This window comes from Coregonus clupeaformis, chromosome 30, assembly GCF_020615455.1.
Source record: "Coregonus clupeaformis isolate EN_2021a chromosome 30, ASM2061545v1, whole genome shotgun sequence".
NCBI classification, from domain to species: Eukaryota; Metazoa; Chordata; class Actinopteri; order Salmoniformes; family Salmonidae; genus Coregonus; species Coregonus clupeaformis.
The window spans coordinates 40,732,969-40,753,751 of record NC_059221.1 but is presented as its reverse complement, the minus strand read 5'-3'; the positions used below and the strand labels follow the sequence as shown (position 1 = coordinate 40,753,751).

Below are 20,783 nucleotides of genomic sequence, written 5' to 3'. Positions count from 1 at the left end.
AAGAAGTAGTACAGAATGTTATTGTTGTATCATATTGTGTGTCTCTCATTACCAGACACACGACCACCACCTAGCCCGTTCTGCATGTCATACTAATGATATCATGATCTATACCTGTTAAAGCTTTGCCTTTGAATAACTTTTTTTCCCCTTATGTTTCTTTCCAAGTCAAATCTTTAACCCTGTTGAAAGCCATAAACATGTTATTAACAGTGCAAAGATGAGAACCGTATAGTATACGCACATTAATTGGAGTAGTGTTGATGCTTTAGAAGTGAAATGCCTGACATTTTGAAATGGGGTTGAGGAATCGATTCAATTGTGACCTCCCCAAAATGTATTTTGTCTCACAATTTGACATTATATATTTTTCAGATGCCAACTTTCTTAATATGTGTATGCGACCAATACAATTTGATTTGATAACTAAGAATGACTTATACTGTACCTATAATGTAACGGTAAATATTTTGTCAGTGTCATTAGACTGACCACACTGCCTAAATAAAAAATGCTGTGTTGTGGTAGTCAGGTGACAGAGCCGTCCACGTTTTGTATCACATTTAAAAGTCTGTTGAAATAGAGTTAAATCTAATGCAGATAGAAGATTTTTCAGATGCTGTGCCATCATTGCTCTTGATGTTACAGCTGTCTAGGCGCATGACACAAATACAGTTCTATGTACTGTCTACGTGTGTGCTGCGTTACATAGGCAGGCACAACCAATACAAAAAAATGTGCAGTTGCAATAAAGTGCTCTCTACCTGCTTTGGGGGAAATGGTCTTGTTTTTTCTTCATTGTAGCATTGTAGCTGTCTGTATTTTTCTCAGTGGTGGGGCAGAGGGTTTGGGTATCTGGGATTCAGATTTTTTTTTGAAAATGACGGTAGACTATACTGTGTTGCAATGACATGGGTTACATGAGAAATCGGATTTATCCTGATCAGGTCAATTACTGGAATATCTGGCATTAATGAGGGTGGGGGTATTAAAGGAGGATTTTTAAAATATAATTTTTGCGTTGTGTAATTTCAGAAAATGTCCATAATATATCTGCAGTAATGGTAGAATGATAGTGTTTCACAGTATTACTTACCCGCCATTGTTGTGATTGGCTGTGATATATTCGCCTGTCGATTTCTCCCGCCGGAGCAGCCTCAGTTGTCAAAATGGGAACGCTGCTTTGACTTTGTGGCTGTGTTATCTAGTGGAAATCGCTATTGTGGTGGTTGCTAAAATTTTACACTGTTCGTTCAAAAACAAGCACTGAATATTAGTTTAGGGAATCCTTCTACCATCTAAATCCCTGTGAAATATATTTTCAATAGCAAAAAATGTTGTTTTTACAGCTGTTTGAAACCGGTGGACCAAAACCGAAACTAAAAGGCTCACAGCATTAGGGAGGCTGCATTGTAAACAAATCTCACCCGCAACATGGCAGAGACTCGCGCTTGATGTCTAGATCACACCGACAGTGTTATGCATTTTGGTACTACATAAGTACTGTACATTCATTTCCAGCGGAACGCTGCGGGTTGCCTTGCAGCATTGCGTTGCAGTCGTTATGTGTGGTGCAGAAGTTAGATTTATCGAACGTATGCATCAAATTGTATGTCTTTACGGCTTGACAGAAATGGTAGCATAAGGGGGATGTTTAACTTTTGTTGCACACATATCCAGGTTTTGCATACCATTTTCTGTATGCCACTGCCGGTGTTATCGAGGCGTGAAGCGCGAGTCTACCATGTTGCGGATGAGGGGATATTTGTTTTTAATAATGCAGCCTACCTAGTGCTGTTGCAATTCACTTAGCTTCAACATAGGGGACAAATTCTGAGACATTCTAGGTGGAGTAGCACCTTTAAGTATCAAAGTGTTAAATTAGTGTCTGCTTTGCTATAGAAGCCGGAGTTGTATCTGGGGATTGGAATAGCTAGGCCTTATGAATCACCATTCCTATTCATATAGATTATAATATATATGAGCCATCACCCATAGCAAGACGTAGAGGAGTGGCAAAATTGTTCCACTGTACTACTAGCATTATGCCTAATATTTTCCACCCATGAACAGTTGCTGAACTAACTAAATTCACAGATTCTATCCATAACCACCTCATATTGCTCAATTTCAAGTACTTGCAAAGATCTTGAAAATGTGATCTTCATTATCATAGCTACATTTATTATGTATACCTTGAGACAGCAACAGCAGCTGATAGGCGGTCATTGGCTATGTCACCACTGTGATTCACTTGGTTTCTATCGACCAGGAAATTAGTGGTGACTCAGAATATCACTTCTCAACAGCAGTGGTGTGGTGTCGTCCGAAGTACGAAGCAGAAAAAGAAAAGTGTATCCTAACTATAGTCAGAGACTTTTCTGAGATATACACAACCAAAACTTTTAAGGTGAGTTTACATATGTCCAACTACATCTCCCGTTAGCTAGCGTAGCTTAGTCTGGTTAGCCAAGTGGCTTGCTACCAAACTAGCTAGCTAGCTAGCTAGCTAACTGTTATCGAAGCAAGGTGGTGATTGAACATAAGTGAGTAAAGTATTCACCAGCGATGTGTTAGCCGAGATTAGGGGAGTAAAGAAAGAGTACTTCTTGTCTTGAGACATTTAGCTAACTAGGTAGCTAGCTAACCTAGTTATCTCTTATCGTTTAACCACAACTTCTTGTTGTTAGCTAACTACCGTTAGCTGATGCAATCCTATAGCTAGTTTAGCTAGCTAGCATATATAGCTAACTAGCAACGTTAGCTAGCTAGCGAGATACACTCAATATCTGTGCCGTACATATGATTGTCTTTTATCATATGGCGTCATAGTGAGGTTATTAAAGTTAGCCTAGCCAGGGAAGTAAAGTTAACTAGCTAGCAAACTAGATATTCAGCTTACTAGCTACATACCAAGCTAACGTTAACTATCTTTGTTTACAACGGTTCAGCTCTCAATGTTTGAAACCTCTGACTCATGACATCATGTGATTTCTTGACACATTCTGGAGAATTCCAAATGTCACACTAGAGAGATGTGTACTGTAGAGAACCCAAGCTGTAGTTAATCAGGCTTAGGAAAATGTGAAATGTCTTATACAGTATTAGCTGTATGGAACATAGGTTCATGTTTGGGAGAATATCAACCTTCTGTTTTAGAATCATATAGTGGCCAAGGTCAATCTAGACACTGATCAGCTCCGACAGCACTGAAACAGGTTAATGAATATTGATGTCTATGGTATAGTTCAGTGTAGCGTCGTCCTGCAAATAGCCATTTTAAATGACCATTTCTATTTTAAAAAAAATACTTTTAATGTGACAAATGGGTAGCCATCTGTAAAATTAAAAGTCAAAATTGTTAATATAAATGTTAATTTAAATGGCTAGTTGTGGGATGAAGCTAAATTCAGTACTGTAGGACTGCACAGAAGAACATTCTGAATGGGGTATTAGGCCTATATCTTAAACAACTTGGTATACACTGGTTGAAAAAGAGGAAGGTGAGTGCTGCACTGGACATAACCATTTAATTAGTTATAGTAGTGGACCTTGTGATCATTGTCATAGTCTTCCTCCTCCCACACCCTCCCCTTTTCTGGTACATGCATTGCTTTGAAATGGAAACATGGAAAGTGCCTTGGCGTTCAGAGACATAATGGAGTGTGTCTCTCTGGTCTGTGAATTGGATGCGTAGTTTACAGTAGTCTGACTCTGGGCCTGAGCGGGAAACTTCTCAGTAATGTGATTGTGGTGGGCATGTTTAGCTTGGTTCAGCGATTGTGCTGAATGTTCACCTTATGTGCTTGTTTCTACCCCCCATACTTTGTTGTAGTGTCAACTTGTTAGCAGGAATGTGTTAGTAGGGTTATGTCTTTTCACAATTGTGTGTTGTCAGTTGTCTTGTATGTTGTTGTTCTTGTAGGGGAACAAGGATTGGGTTGTATTCAGGATGTGTGGTTTGACAGTGTTGTTAGACACGTAGGAGTAAGTATAATTTGCATCAGTGTTGTGGGATAGGGTTTATACATGTGTAGGAGTGTTTTTCATTCTCTAAGTCAGCTGTGTGTTGTGTAGTTTTTAATTTAGTCGTGTGTGTGGGAGAGAACTTGGATATTGACACTGACTGTGGTCGTCATGGTAGCAGTGTATCATTGCCTACCTCGAAGTTCCTGTTTCCTGTTCATGGCTTACAGCAGATATTTTTTGATCTATTCACAATGTGGGATTCCACAGTGTATTATATAGAGAAGTGAAAAGGAACAGCATTTGACATGAACTTGAAAATCTCTTGGACTTTTCCTTCTCAACACCATTCTCAAGAACACACTGGAGACACCAAATTATAAACCTATCATTGACAGTGATTCTGATCTCGCACCGGAAATGTGACCAGAACAGTTCATGTCTTCTCTTCTTCCTGGAATGACCCATATGGCTCAGGTGACATCTTAACCAATGTATGCATAGGCCAACACAAACACCTTGATCAGAAAAGCACAATAGCAAAAGCCCTTGTCCTTAAAGGCTTGTTTGAGTTGTTGCATGATGATAAGTCATTCATAAGTGACTGGGCTCATACTCTTGGGCATGGTAGGTATCTACTGTAAACTCTGGGACAGTTTCACCTGCCGCACCCTACGGTACAGCTAATCTCTATTTACTTTGTGTACTGGAAGTGTGTACTCTGTCATGTGATGCACTTTGTCATTCAGTATAAAAAATGTATGCACTCACTAACTATAAGTCGCTCTGGATAAGAGCGTCTGCTAAATGACTAAAAATGCAAAACAAATTCCCCCTCTCTCTCTCATTCCCTCCCTCGCTCTCTCATTCCCTCTCTCTCATCCCCCCTCTCTCTCTCTCTCTCTCTCTATCCCCTCTCTCTTTATCTCATTCTCTCTCTCTCTCTCTCTCTCTCTCTCTCTCTCTCTCTCTCTCTCTCTCTCTCTCTCTCTCTCTCACTCTCTCATTCCCTCACTCTCTCATATTCCCTCTCTCTCATATTCCCTCTCTCTCATATTCCCTCTCTCTCATATTCCCTCTCTATCTATCTATCTCTCTCTCTCTCTCTCTCGCTCTCTCGCTTCTCATTGCTTTCACTTTCAGTAAAAGGTAATCTGCACTCTCATCCTGTTTGTCTCTTGCTATTCCATTAGGCCTAGATCCAATAGTTTTGCTCCATCCTCCTCAGTCCTGTGATTGTACTTGTTTTCCATGATCACTTGTGTGTATTTGTTTACCAGCTTTGAGAGAGCGAAGGCCTACTGGTGTGCCTTCACTCTCAGTACCAAAACACAGAGCCTATCAGGCCTAGTACTGTACATACCCCTTGACTTATGCCACATTTTATCCACATTTTATTGTAACTGCCTGAATTCAAAATTGATTAAATATGTTTTTCTCTACACACAATACCCCATAATGACAAAGTGCATAAATATCTATTTTACATAACTATTCACACCCCTGAGTCAATACTTTGTAGAAGCACCTTTGGCAGCGATTACAGCTGTGAGTCTTTCTGGGTAAGTCTCTAAGAGCTTTCCACACCTGGATTGTGCAACATTTGCCCATTATTCTTTTCAAAAACCTTCAAGCTCTGTCAAATTGGTTGTTGATCATTGCTAGACAACCATTTTCAGGTCTTGCCATAGATTTTCAAATCAAAACAGTAACTCGGCCAAGCAGGAACATTCACTGTCTTCTTGGTAAGCAACTCCGGTGTAGATTTGGCCTTGTGTTTTAGGTTATTGTCCTGCTGAAAGGTGAATTCATCTCCCAGTGTCTGGTGGAAAGCAGACTGAACCAGGTTTTCCTCTGGAATTTTGCTTGTGCTTAGCTCCATTCCATTTCTTTTTTATCCTGAAAAACTCCCAAGTCCTTAACGATTTTGAGAATACACATAACATGATGCAGCCACCACTATGCTTGAAAATATGGAGAGTGATACTCAGTAATGTGTTGTATTGGATTTGCCCCAAACATAACACTTTGTATTCAGGACAAAAAGGTGATTGCTTTGCCACATTAGTTGCAGTATTACTTTAGTGCCTTGTTGCAAACAGTATGCATGTTTTTTTATTATGTACAGGCGGTCTTCTTTTCATCCCCCCCTTTTACACTGCTGGCACTCTCTGTTTATTATCTATGCATAGTCACTTTAACTCTACCTACATGTACATAGTACCTCAATTACCTCGACTAACCGGTGCCCCCGCACATTGACTCTGTACCGGTACCCCCTGTATATAGCCTCCCTACTGTTATCTTATTTTACTGCTGCTCTTTAATTATTTATTTTTTATTTTTATTTTTTACTTATCTATTTTTTTACTTAACACTTACTTTTCTTAAAACTGCATTGTTGGTTATGGGCTTGTAAGTAAGCATTTCACTGTAAGGTCTACACCTATTGTATTTGGCGCATGTGACAAATAAAGCCTTAGCCTATAGGCTACAGTCAGTTTTCTAGCCGACATTGTTCGTTCTAGAACTAGCCCAGCCTATGTGGATTAGAAGGGTTTTCTATGACTTGTTTCTTTGTTAGGTCTTTTATAGGGTGTTCTGACCACCCACCCACTCCTCAGCCTACATCACATCTTTATGTTGCCGTTAGCTCTCCTTCTCTCTCTTTTTCATCTCACAATAATGAAAGGACGAGTGATGAATGGATGAAGGAAGGAAGGAAGGAAGGGGTGTGGAAGTGCAGAAATGGATCATGGTGGATTAGTGGTGAAAAATATAGGTCCTAATTGGAAAACCAGGAATGTCATTAAGAGCTTTATGGTCCTGGAGTCCCCATGCCTTGTTTGTCACAATGTCAGAGCTGTGCACGGTCACGGTCTATCGACAGACAGACCAACCGCTCTGTTCTCCAACCCTCTGTGTGGTCCATAGACTCCCAACAGCCTTGCCCCCTCTCTGATCCTCTCTTCCGCCACCTTATTCTCAGCTAGCCTACAGTTTCCGTCAAAGGTTAGCAGTTTATGGGTGAGATTCTCCCTCCTATGTATGGTGGTCATTACTTCTCATGCCAACATTTATAACAGTTTCCTTTGTGTTTTTCCCGCAGAATGTCGCTGTATCCATCACTCGAGGATCTTAAGGTGGACAAGGTCATGAAGGTAAGGGAAAAAGCCGTTATCAGACAGAATATTATACTTTTTTAAGTAGGCTACTCTGACATCCTCTCGGCTGTTAAAGAACTCTTCCTGGTCACAATGAAGCTAGCGGGCGGCTAAAACCTCCCCAAAACGTTGTTAAAGGAGAGGAAGAAATATATGAGCAGCCAAAGTGTTCTAGTGTCCATTGCACTCTTTCTAGGCGGCAGGTAACCTAGCGGTTAAGAGCGTTGGGCCGAAAGGTTGCTGGTTCGAATCCCCGTGCCGACTAGGTGAAAAATCTATCTGTGCCCTTAAGCAAAGGCACTTAACCCTAAATTGTTCCTGTAAGTCACTCTGGTTAAGAGCATCTGCTAAATGACTATAATGTAATGTCTAGTGAAGTTTTGTCTTCCAAATGTGTGTTGTAATGAATATCGGGTCCAGCTGCATGTTATTGTGCAGTGTGACGCCCTTTTCCCTTCCTGTGTTTTTCCCTCTTCCAAGAAGAATGAGGTGGCTGTTCTTACAAACATGTTCTTATTTGCATGTGCTAGCTGTATTCTGTATAGAGGTGGGGGGAAGTCTTCTTATACTGGAAGAGTTGTATTGAGTTTCAGTATGGCGACTTAATAAACGGCTCTACTGTCTTTCTCCTAGGCCCAGACCCAATTTGCCCATACCACTGCTACTCCAGCCATCGCTGAGGGGACCTACCCAACCATATCTGAGGGGACCTACCAGCCACAGGCTTCTGGGCTGGGGATGCCATCATCAGGTGAGTCCCCCTGGCTCTGTGAGGCCTGTACCACACGTTAAAGGGATACTTTGGGATGTTGGCTATGAGGCCCTTTATCTACTTCCCCAGGAGTCAGATGAACTCGTGGATACCATTTTTATGTCTCTGTCTCCAGTATATGAAGGTAGCTAGAGGGAGTTTCAAGAGCCAATGCTAACTAGCGTGCTAGCAGATACCCATAGACTTCCAGTCATTGTGCTAGTTAGCAAGTTCCTTCAAACTGCACGCAGAGATACGTAAGAGTATCAAAGACCATATTTTATAGTTTCCCTGTTGGTTGCCCTCCTCCAGACCAGGGTTCATATTTACAAAGCTTCTCAGAGTACGATAGCTGATCTGGGATCAGGTCCCCCTCTGTCCATGTAAACTTATTCGTTATGATCTAAAAGGCTAAACTGATCCTAGATCTGAGACACTTTATGAATACAGGCCCTGGTCTCTCACTTTCTTCCTACTCTCCCTTTCATCTCTTGGTTTCCCTCCATCTTTGTCTCTGTTGGGGGTCTTCTCTGAATCAGGCTCTATAGTGTGTTGTGATATTGAGAGGAGATAAGGACATGCATAGTGTAGAGGATTAGAGGGAGTAGGGGTATGGGGTCTTCTTGGGAGTGAATGTTCTTTCCCTCAGCTCACCGCTCTGTCTCCTCTCAGCCTCAGGGTCTTTCTTTGAGTGAGGGTGAAATGGGCAGGGAGACCACAGGGAGCTGAATGCAGGGATTCCAATAGGGAGAGGGAGGGAGGGAGGGAGGGAGAAGTACAAGATAAAAGGAAGGCAGAAGATGGACAGGGGCCCACGGGGAGGAAAATAGGTGGTTTTCTGCTCTTTTTCACTTGTTCCTCTCTTTCACGCTCTTGTTCTCTCTCATTCTCTTGCTCTTGTTCTCGTTCTCTCTCTCTCTCTCTCGTTCTCTCTCTCTCTCGTTCTCCCTCTCAGGATGGGATGTCCTCTGGGCTTTGGTTTTCTCCCAGTGGCACTAGCTTATGGTTGACATGGAGACGGCTAGCCTGGTGGCAGGGCTGGGGAGGGGGAGGGGAGTTTCTTCCTCAGGCTTGAAGGGGACAGACAGGAAAGGAGGTGAAAGAAATGGCCCTGTCTGACATCACCACTGGACCTCAGCCCAACCACAGCTCCCACTGCTGCACCCTACCCTCCTTCTCTCTCCCCCTCCTTCCCTAATTTCCTCCAATCATGTCTTAACTCTGCATCTCCTTCCTCTGTTCTGTTATAACACATCTCCTTCCTCTGTTCTGTTATTCCTTCTTTCATATCCTCTTACATTTTCTCCTTTTTTATATTCGGTCTCTCTTACATTTTCTGAATTCTTTCTCTCACCATCTCTCAGCAAATATCCCCATGCTGTTACGTCTGTATTTAACCTGTTCTAGTCTAGTTCAATTATGCTGATGGGTGGAGGTTATTACACTTCTGGTAAAGCTCCAGTGCTAAGGCCCTTTCTGTATGTGTCAGTCCACTATCAGAAGAACACATGTCAGGCTCAGCCCTGGTGATCCATCGAGGCAAGTGTTGAGGTCAGGCTCAGCCCTGGTGATCCATAGAGGCAAGTGTTGAGGTCAGGCTCAGCCCTGGTGATCCATAGAGGCAAGTGTTGAGGTCAGGCTCAGCCCTGGTGATCCATAGAGGCAAGTGTTGAGGTCAGGCTCAGCCCTGGTGATCCATAGAGGCAAATGTTGAGGTCAGGCTCAGCCCTGGTGATCCATAGAGGCAAGTGTTGAGGTCAGGTGACAGTGAAAGAGTAACAGTGAGACATCATTGAATCCCTGGGGTTGGCAGAAGAGCACTGCAACTCTGAGAGGTAATGGTATAACAGGTTACACCAGGCCAAGGTCAGTTTATATCCTGGATTAGCGGAGTGGTGTTGTAGGTGTGTGTTAGTGAGAAGAGGGGCCAAGAGTTAAATGATTAAATGAGTATGTGTGTTAACCAAACCAATGATGTGTATTCCTTAGTTTGAACCAAAAATAGTGCCTTATGCCTTTTATGTTTATTTATGCATGTGCTGTGTGACTGTCTGGCTTATTTTATCCATCTACCACATGCCTTGGCATGCATGTGGCCTTTTCCTTTCCACCCTAACTTTTTTAGTAAAAAAATATTATCGATTGAAGTTTTTCACATTTTACAATCATAAATAGTTCACATAAATACAATTAATCTTTCACATTAATACATTTGAGTTCATTATTACATGACATGACATCCCGCTTGGAGTTTACCAAAAGGCACCTAAAGGACTCTGACCATGAGAAACTCTGGTCTGATGAAACCAAGATTGAACTCTTTGGCCTGAATGCCAAGCGTCACGTCTGGAGGAAACCTGGCACCATCCCGACGGTGAAACATGGTGGTGGCAGCGGCAGGGACTGGGAGACCAGTCAGGATCGAGGGAAAGATGAATGGAGCAAAGTACAGAGAGATCCTTGATGAAAACCTGCTCCAGAGTGCTCAGAACCTCCGACTGAGGGTGAAGGTTCACCTTCCAACAGGACAACAACCCTAATCACACAGCCAAGACAACGCAGGAGTAGCTTCGGGACAAGTCTCTGAATGTCCTTGAGTGGCCCAGCCAGAGGCCGGACTTGAACCCAATCAAACATCTCTGGAGAGACCTGAAAATAGCTGTGCAGCAACGCTCCCCATCCAACCTGACAGAGCTTGAGAGGACCTGCAGAGAAGAATGGGAGAAACTCCCCAAATACAGGTGTGCCAAGCTTGTAGCATCATACCCAAGAAGACTCGAGGCTGTAATCAGTGCCAAAGGTGCTTCAACAAAGTACTGAGTAAAGGGTCTGAATACTTAAGTAAATGTCATATATCAAAAAACTTGTTTTTGCTTTGTCATTATGGGGTATTGTGTGTAGATTGATGAGAATTTAAAAAAAATCCGTTTTAGAATAAGGCTGTAATGTAACAATGTGGAAATAGTCAAGGTCTGAATACTTTACGAATGCACTGTGTAAGCTACATACACTGCCGGTCAAAAGTTTTAGAACACCTCGTTTTTCTTAATTTTTTATATTTTCTACATTGTAGAATAATAGTGAAGACATCAAAACTATGAAATAACACATGGAACCATGTAGTAACCAAACAAGTGTTAAACAAATCAAAATATATTTTATATTTGAGATTCTTCAAATAGCCTCCCTTTGCCTTGATGACAGCTTTGCACACTCTTGGCATTCTCTCAACCAGCTTCATGAGGTAGTCACATGGAATTCATTTCAATTAACAGGTGTTCCTTCTTAAAAGTTAATTTGTGGAATTTCTGTCCTTCTTAATGTGTTTGAGCCAAATAGTTGTGTTGTGACAAGGTTTGCGACTGCACTTTGCGCAAAAACCATCAAGCACTATGATGAAACTGGCTCTAATGAGGACCGCCACAGGAATGGAAGACCCAGAGTTACCTCTGCTGCAGAGGATAAGTTCATTAGAGTTACCAGCCTCAGAAATTGTAGCCCAAATAAATGCTTCACAGAGTTCAAGTAACAGACACATCTCAACATCAACTGTTCAGAGGAGACTGTGTGAATCAGGCCTTCATGGTCGAAATGCTGCAAAGAAACCAGTACTAAAGGACACCAATAATAAGAAGAGACTTGCTTGGGCCAAGAAACATGAGCAATGGACATTAGACCAGTGGAAATTTGGCCTTTGGTCTGGAGTCTAAATTGGAGATTTTTGTTTCCAACCGCCGTGTCTTTGTGAGACGCTGTGTGGGTGAACGGATGATCTCCGCATGTGTATTTCCCACCGTGAAGCATATAGGAGGAGGTGTTATGGTGTGGGGGTGCTTTGCTGGTGACAGTGTCAGTGATTTATTTAGAATTCAAGGCATACTTAACCAGCATGACTACCACAGCATTCTGCATTGATACGCCATCCCATCTGGTTTGGACTTAGTGGGACTATCATTTTGTTTTTCAACAGGACAATGACCCAACACACCTCCAGGCTGTGTAAGGGCTATTTGACCAAGAAGGAGAGTGATGGAGTGCTGCATCAGATTACCTGGCCTCTGCAATCCCCCGACCTCAACCAAATTGAGATGGTTTGGGATGAGTCGGACAGCAGAGTGAAGGAAAAGCAGCCAACAAGTGCTTAGCATATGTGGGAAGTCCTTCAAGACTGTTGGAAAAGCATTCCAGGTGAAGCTGGTTGAGAGAATGCCAAGAGTGTGCAAAGCTGTCATCAAGGCAAAGGGTGGCTATTTGAGGAATCTCAAATATAAAATAAATTTGTTAAACACTTTTTTAAACTGAACTACAAAGGACCATGCTCTACCAACTGAACTACAGAGGACCATGCTCTACCAACTGAACTACAGAGGACCATGCTCTACTAACTGAACTACAGAGGACCATGCTCTACCAACTGAACTATAGAGGACCATGCTCTACTAACTGAACTACAGAGGACCATGCTCTACTAATACATACAGACCATACATTAACTGTGTGTTGTTCTCTTCTAGCCCTGTACCCTAACCTGGAGGAGCTGGGAGAGTACATGGGCCTGAGCCTCGACAGTGATGAGGTGCAGAGGAACATGGCCCTGGTGCCCATGGCAGACAATGTAAGTTGTGTGGGTGGGTGGGTGGGTGTGTGGGTGGATGGGTGTGTGGGTGGGTGGGTGGGTGCGAGAGCGTGGAGGATTTAGGCCTACTTCTTGTTGTTTGGTGTATGTCAGATGGTGTCCCTATGTGTTTGTGTGAAGGATGTCAGTCGTGACCTCATTCAGCTGTATTTCCTCCTCATTGGCTGAGTGAGGGATAAGAGGAGGAGTCTGTGGAAGCCTGAATGTCATATTATGTAAGGTCTATTTGTACTGAGTGATATTTCCTCTTTCTGATGCTCAGACCTCAGCAGAGCAGACCCCAGTGCCGTCAGGCCAGCTAACACAAGGACACAACACATCCTGTAGTTTTCTAGTGAAGGCCACACAGCCCTAGGTCACAGAATAGGTTGCATTCACAAAAACATTCTGAAGTGTAGACAATGACTCGGACTGTAGCTAGTAAATATATATTCAAACCACAGGGTTCAACAAGAGAGAGACATTCAAACCACAGGGTTCAACAAGAGAGAGACATTCAAACCACAGGGTTCAACAAGAGAGAGACATTCAAACCACAGGGTTCAACAAGAGAGAGACATTCAAACCACAGGGTTCAACAAGAGAGAGACATTCAAACCACAGGGTTCAACAAGAGAGAGACATTCAAACCACAGGGTTCAACAAGAGAGAGACATTCAAACCACAGGGTTCAACAAGAGAGAGACATTCAAACCACAGGGTTCAACAAGAGAGAGACATTCAAACCACAGGGTTCAACAAGAGAGAGACATTCAAACCACATGGTTCAACAAGAGAGACATTCAAACCACAGGGTTCAACAAGAGAGAGACATTCAAACCACAGGGTTCAACAAGAGAGAGACATTCAAACCACAGGGTTCAACAAGAGAGAGACATTCAAACCACAGGGTTCAACAAGAGAGAGACATTCAAACCACAGGGTTCAACAAGAGAGAGACATTCAAACCACAGGGTTCAACAAGAGATTTGGTTCGTCAGAGTTGTACAGGAATGAGACATGTAGCCTGGGTCTTTGGGGGATGAGGGAGAGGCAGGAAGGACAGTGGTTTTGGAGGAGCTCCCAGTAGTGGACTCATAGGGCCGGGACGATACCAGTATCGCAATATTTTTTTCCATGGCAAAATAAAAACACAAAGCTGACCAAACTCTTTGGTCCTTTTAAAAACCTGCTGTATGTAAAATATTGTGTGCTATAGCTTGGAAAATAAATACATGTGACTGGATGACAACCATAATGATGTTTGTTTCCAACATTAGGGCTGTTTTCCTAAAGAAGTTAAATCTGCTTCATGTTTTGTTTCCTTGCCATGATACTAACTCGTATTGCGATACTGGTGTCGTCCCAGTCCTACAAACTCATAACAGGCTCTTTAGAAACCAGAGAACAGTGTAGCGTAGCACTGTGTTCCCAGAGCAGCACTGACTGACTCCCCAACAGCCTGGTTTGAGGCCTCTGCTCCCCCTCAGTGTGTAGGCGAGTGGGAGTGTGTGGGTGATCTCTCATACTGCCTTGTGTCATGTCCACTGACATTTACATCTCTCATTCACTTTAGAACACCAAAAAGAACAGTTCTAGAATCTGGCAAATTTACAGTGCAGAGTCTGTCTTATAACATTAGCTTTTAGTTTTCTCACTCCTATGTCAAAAGCAAGTCTTTTTTTATTTTTTATTTTTTTCCTATGGGACTCCCAATCACGGCCGGTTGTGATACAGCCTGGAATCGAACCAGGGGATCTGTAGTGACGCCTCAAGCACTGAGATGCAGTGCCTTAGACCGCTGCGCCACTCGGAAGTCTATTTTCTATAAGATCACAAGTTCTCCTGGTGATGCTGGAAATTGACTGTACTATCTCCCACACAGTGATGTAACGTTCCATCTCCAACTGCTTATTAATGGAACATTCCATCCAACTGCTTATTAATGGAACATTCCATTACACGACTACCATCTATTTTCCAATCTCTGCCCTCGCTCTTTTATCTCCCTCCCTCCCTCCCTCCCTCCCTCCCTCCACAGCAGGTGGCGGTGTCCTCAGGCATGGGCATCAGTGGCATGGTGTGTCCCGTGACGGGGTCAGACGTGGGCATCAGGAGGGCAGAGATCCGGCCAGGCCTGCGTGAGATCATCCTCTGTAAGGACCAGGATAGGAAGGTCGGCCTGAGGCTAAGAGCCATCGACAATGTGAGTCATTATCATAGCCTAATTTACCACCAGACTACAGATTAGGGTTATCCATCTGTCCTCAGGCCATTCTATAATTTACCACCAGACTACAGATTAGGGTTATCCATCTGTCCTCAAGCCATTCTATAATTTACCACCAGACTACAGATTAGGGTTATCCATCTGTCCTCAAGCCATTCTATAATTTACCACCAGACTACAGATTAGGGTTATCCATCTGTCCTCAAGCCATTCTATAATTTACCACCAGACTACAGATTATGGTTATCCATCTGTCCTCAAGCCAGACTATAATTTACCACCAGACTACAGATTATGGTTATCCATCTGTCCTCAAGCCATTCTATAATTTACCACCAGACTACAGATTAGGGTTATCCATCTGTCCTCAAGCCATTCTATAATTTACCACCAGACTACAGATTATGGTTATCCATCTGTCCTCAAGCCATTCTATAATTTACCACCAGACTACAGATTAGGGTTATCCATCTGTCCTCAGGCCATTCTATAATTTACCACCAGACTACAGATTAGGGTTATCCATCTGTCCTCAAGCCAGACTATAATTTACCACCAGACTACAGATTAGGGTTATCCATCTGTCCTCAAACCAGACTATAGATTATGGTTATCTATCTGTTCTCAGACCAGACTTCAGATTAGGGTTATTCATATGTCCTCAGGCCAGACTTCAGATTAGGGTTATCCATCTGTCCTCAGGCCAGACTATAGATTATGGTTATTCATCTGTCCTCAGGCCAGACCACAGATTAGGGTTCTCTCTCCATCTCCTCAGGGCATGTTTATCCAGCTGGTTCAGGCCAACTCCCCGGCCGCCCTGGGGGGCCTGCGCTTCGGGGACCAGGTCCTCCAGATCAACGGGCAGAACTGTGCTGGCTGGAGCCTGGACAAGGCCCACAAAGCCCTGAAGGTTGCTGCCGAGACCCGCATCGAGCTCATCGTCCGGGACAGGTGATGAGATGAATGAGATGGCGACCAACATTATTTCATGCAGATACAGAGTGTAGTCCGGTCTGATCAGTTTGTAGTTCCTTGGATTATGTCATGAGATATTGATGTTTATCAGTATGTCCGGCCATTAAGAGGGAATGTTAGATGGAGTGTAAAAATGTTCTTTGTTGCTCTGTGGTGTGACAATCTGACACACTATAGCTCTGGCTCCTCCTGCTGGTCATACCACCACACTACATGTTGTAGTGTTTTGCTGTTAGAGGTTATTTGTTTTGCCTTTTCTCAAAATATCATACCGACCAAAGGACATGATAAAAATAAACTGAAAAAGAAAAGAATGGGCCTTAATAGAAAAACAGCTTTAGGCCAATACCAGCCCTAACCCAATTGACAGATATTAGGAGGACTTGGACTGCACTACTAGTAAGTGCTTGTCTTGAATAGTGACTACGTCATGAGCCTTTTGTGTTTGTGGTCTGACTTCAGGCCGTTCCAGCGTACTGTCACCATGCACAAAGACAGCTCAGGCCACGTTGGGTTCATCTTCAAGTCGGGCAAGATCACCTCGCTGGTCAAGGATGGTTCGGCCGCTCGCAACGGCCTGCTGACGGACCACTACATCTGTGAGATCAACGGACAGAATGTTATTGGCCTCAAGGTGAGCTTTGACCTAGAATGTTGATGGTGACTTCTCCTTGACGATTAATCAGTGTCCAAAGTTGAATGTACACTCAGTGGCCAGTTTATTAAGTATATTACCGGGTCGGACCCCCCTTTGCCTCCAGAACTGCCTGAATTCTTCAGGGCATAGATTATTTGTGTCTTAAACGTTCCACAGGGATGTTGGTCCATGCTGATCCCAAAGATACTTTTATTGGGTTTGGTCAGCAATAATGTTCAGATATGCTGTGGTGTTCAATCATTGCTCAATTGGTATCAAGGGACCTAATGTGTGCCAGGACAACATTCCCCACACCATTACACCACCGCCACCAGCCTGTATCGTTGACACCAGGCAGGATGGGGCCATGCTGCTTATGCCAAATCCTGACTCAGCGTGACGCAACAGGAACCGGGATTTGTCGGACCAGGCAATGTTTTTCCACTCCTCAATTGTCCAGTGTTGGTGATCGTGTGCTCACTGGAGCCGCTTCTTCTTGTTTTTAGCTGATAGGAGTGGAACCCGGTGTGGATGTCTGCTGCAATAGCCCATACGTGACAAGGATCGACGAGTTGGGCGTTCCTAGATTTGTGGCCCGCCTGTTAGCTTGCACAATTCTTGCCATTCTCCTTCGACCTCTCATCAACGAGCTGTTTTCGCCCACAGGACTGCCGCTGACTGGATGGTTTTTTGTTTGTCGCATCATTCTCGGTGAACCCTAGATCCCTCAAACTCAACTCTGGACTTCGAAGCCAGTTCCACTTCATATTTTAATTGTTCCCCTGTTAGATATTACTGCACTGTCGGAGCTAGAAGCACAAGCATTTCGCTACACCCGCTATAACATCTGCTAAACACGTGAATTTGACTGTGAAATCAGGGACTGATTTTAGACCTGGGACACCAGGTGTGTGCAATGAATTATCAGAAAGGGTAAGAGTTGAATACCCCTGCCCTAGACCCTGTCGTGCGTGAAAAGGCCAGGAGAGCGGCCGTTTCTGAGATGCTGGATCCAGCGCGCCTGGCACCGACGATCATACCACGCTCAAAGTCGCTTAGGTCACTAGTTTTGAACCCCGCCCTGTGCAACTGGGTCCTGGACCTCCTGACAGGCCGCCCCCAGGTGGTGAAGGTAGGAAACAACATCTCCACTTCGCTGATCCTCAACACTGGGGCCCCACAAGGGTGCGTGCTCAGCCCCCTCCTGTACTCCCTGTTCACTCATGACTGCGTGGCCAAGCACGCCTCCAACTCAATCATCAAGTTTGCAGACGACACAACAGTAGTAGGCTTGATTACCAACAATGATGAGACCGCCTACAGGGAGGAGGTGAGGGCTCTGGGAGTGTGGTGACAGGCAAATAACCTCTCACTCAACGTCAACAAAACAAAGGAGATGATCGTGGACTTCAGGAAACAGCAGAGGGTGCACCCCCCTATCCACATAAATGGGACCGCAGTCAAGTTCCTTGGCGTACACATCATCGACAAACTGAAATGGTCCACCCACGCAGACAGTGTGGTGAAGAAAGCGCAACAGAGCCTCTTCAACCTCAGGAGGCTGAAGAAATTCGGCTTGGCACCTAAAGCCCTCACAAACTTTTACAGATGCACCATTGAGAGCATCCTGTTGGGCTGTATCACCACCTGGTACGGCAACTGCACCGCCCACAACCGCAGGGCTCTCCAGAGGGTGGTGCAGTCTGCCGAATGCATTACAGGGGGCAAACTACCCGCCCTCCAAGACACATACAGCACCCGATGTCACAGGAACGCCAAAAAGATCATCAAGGACATCAACCACCCGAGCCACTGCCTGTTCACCCCGCTATCATCCAGAAGGCGAGGTCAGTGCAGGTGCATCAAAGCTGGGACAGAGAGAATGAAAAACAGCTTCTATCTCAAGGCGATCAGACTGTTAAATAGCCATCACTAGCACATTAGAGGCTGCTGCTGCCTATTGAAATCACTGGCCACTTTAAGAAATGGAACACTAGTCACTTTAATAATGTTTACATATCTTGCACTACTCATCTCATATGTATATACTGCATTCTATTCTATAATATTCTACTGTATCTTAGTCCATGCCGCTCTGTCATTGCTTGTCCATATATGTATATTTTCTTAAATTCCATTCCTTACTAGTTTTATGTGTATTGGGTATATGTTGTGAAATTGTTAGATATTACTTGTTAGATATTACTGCACTGTCGGAGCTAGAAGCACAAGCATTTCACTACACCCGCTATAACATCTGCTAAACACGTGTATGTGACAAATAAAAATTGATTTGATTTGTCCATTCTAACGTTCAATCGAACAGTAACTGGATGCCTGTCTGCCTGCTTTATATAGCAAGCCACAGTCACGTGACTCACTGTCTATAGGAGCGATCCATTTTCGTGAACGGAGTGGTGTACCTAATAAACTCAGTGTATGTTAATACTGTTTGTTGATGTGCAGGATGCTCAGATCAAGGACATCCTGACCACCTCTCCTACAGCCATGACCATCACCATCATGCCCAAGTTCATCTATGAACACATGGTCAAGAGGTAAGCAGTTAGGAGCTTAAGGAATAGCATTACACGGTCTCAGCTCAGTACAGTTGCTAAAATACTTATCATTTTGGATTAATAGACCTGTGTTTTCTGTTTTTAGAATGTCCAGCGGTCTCCTGCGGTCGGCCATGGACCACTCTGTGCCAGAGGTGTGAGGGCCGGAACGTGACCACGTCTCCTGCAGGATGCCTACAATCTCCAGAGTTCCCATTGGGCCCCTAAACAGCCAATAGGGTCAACTCTCTCTCTCTCTCTCTCTCTCTCTCTTGCTCTCTCTCTCTCTCTCTCTTGCTCTCTGTACTGAAAAACATGTTGTATCACAATCACCGTCATCGTCTTTCGTCGTAGATCTAAATATGCTTTTTTTTCTATGGTTGAAATGTTGTTCCTTTACTACTTCCATCCCTTGTCTATTTTTATATGTTTCATATTTTTATATGATAACTGTTGTAGTCCAGTATTGTATTCGTATAATTATGTATGTGGCATTGCATTGAGTACACCTTTGTTTTAAAGCCATGCACGCTACCATGAGTCCAGAGCTTCCTCATAAAGAACATGGAAATTAATTGGCTTGTGACCTTTTCGCCTTTTGTGTCAAAATGCTGTAAAAGCCAATGACCCCACCATGGTTGTTGATCATAACCCTGTTCCCCTACGCAGCTGGGCCATTACGCTGGGCGGACCCACTAAGTGCACTTTCCACTTCCTGTTCGAAGTCGTCCTTCCTGTAACCGTTTCAACGTTTTTTTGTTATTGTTCAAGTGGAGTCAAAATTAACTACAACATATGTCAACAAGTATGTAGAAGTTAACTCTGGGAATGGATTTGTTTGCACAAAGTAATCACCAAACTGAAGTTATTAATATGTACGTATCTAGGGTTCAATCATTTCCTCTATGTGAGTTTGATTATTATAACAGGGTATATGTTCCTCTTGTTGATTGATGAGCACAGCGAGATGGAAAAAAGCAGATCTGATCAGTGAGTTTCTTTTTTAATATTAGAATGTTCCTTTTATCGGTGTTCTTGTTTGGATGCATGTATTGTATTTTTATGTAATCTTTGATAAACATCACACAGCCATCATTCTGTAAATGCTAGAATCTAAACGTTTATATATACACGAATGTAACCAATATAATTATTGTAAAACAAATAAATAATCAATTTGTTCACATTTTAATTTTGCTGTATCGGTGTCCCCTCCCCACAGAATATTATGTCCTTCAACATGTCAACTAAATGTCTACTCTACTCTAGTCTAGAACACCCATTTCCTGGCTGGAGGAAGAAGTAGCTTAGATACTTTGGATTCTATTCTATATTTATTTTTGGTACTTTTTACCCCTTTTTCTCCACAATTGGTAGTTACAGTCTTGTCCCATCGCTGCAACTCCCGTACGGACTCGGGAGAGGCGACGGTCGAGAGCCATGCGTCCTCCGAAACACGACCCCGTCAAGCCGCACTGCTTCTTGACACACTGCTCGCTTAACCCTGAAGTCAGGCGCACCAATGTGTCGGAGGAAACGCTGTACAACTGGCAACCGAAGTCAGCGTGCATGCGCATGGCCGCCACAAGGAGTCGTTAGAGCGCGACGGGACAAGGACATCCCAGCCGGCCAAACCCTCCCCTATTCCGGATGACGTTGGGCCAATTGTGCGCCGCCTCATGGGTCTCCCGGTCGCGGCTGGCTGTGATACAGCGATGCAGTGCCTTAGACCGCTGCGCCACTCGGGAGGCCCCATGAGACAGATTCTAGTTCTGAGAAGACGTTTTAAAATGGACAACTGGAGGGATTCATTCACCAAAAATGATTCGATAAAATGTACAAAGGCCATCTTAGCTAAGTACTATGGCTGGTGAACTCTAAAGC

The 20,783-nt window shown here is 43.7% G+C and overlaps 2 protein-coding genes across 2 annotated transcripts in view; both read left to right on the top strand.

Annotated features, from left to right (window-relative positions):
• Nucleotides 1-768, top strand: part of LOC121546019 (peptidyl-prolyl cis-trans isomerase FKBP1A) — a 10,416-nt gene extending 9,648 nt beyond the window's left edge. The window contains exon 5 of the mRNA XM_041856990.2: nt 1-768. This exon is cut by the window's left edge and continues 588 nt beyond it. The gene's annotated coding sequence lies outside the window, so the exon portion shown is untranslated.
• A 1,475-nt stretch (nt 769-2,243) lies between these two features.
• On the top strand, nt 2,244-20,091 carry LOC121546017 (syntenin-1). The gene is made up of 9 exons (XM_041856989.2): nt 2,244-2,410; nt 7,076-7,127; nt 7,764-7,881; nt 12,396-12,496; nt 14,538-14,702; nt 15,505-15,680; nt 16,167-16,338; nt 18,808-18,899; nt 19,006-20,091. Exons 2-9 carry the CDS (start codon nt 7,077-7,079, stop codon nt 19,058-19,060), a joined length of 930 nt encoding a protein of 309 aa, XP_041712923.1. The 5' UTR covers nt 2,244-2,410; nt 7,076; the 3' UTR covers nt 19,061-20,091.
• The last annotated feature ends 692 nt before the right edge of the window (nt 20,092-20,783 follow it).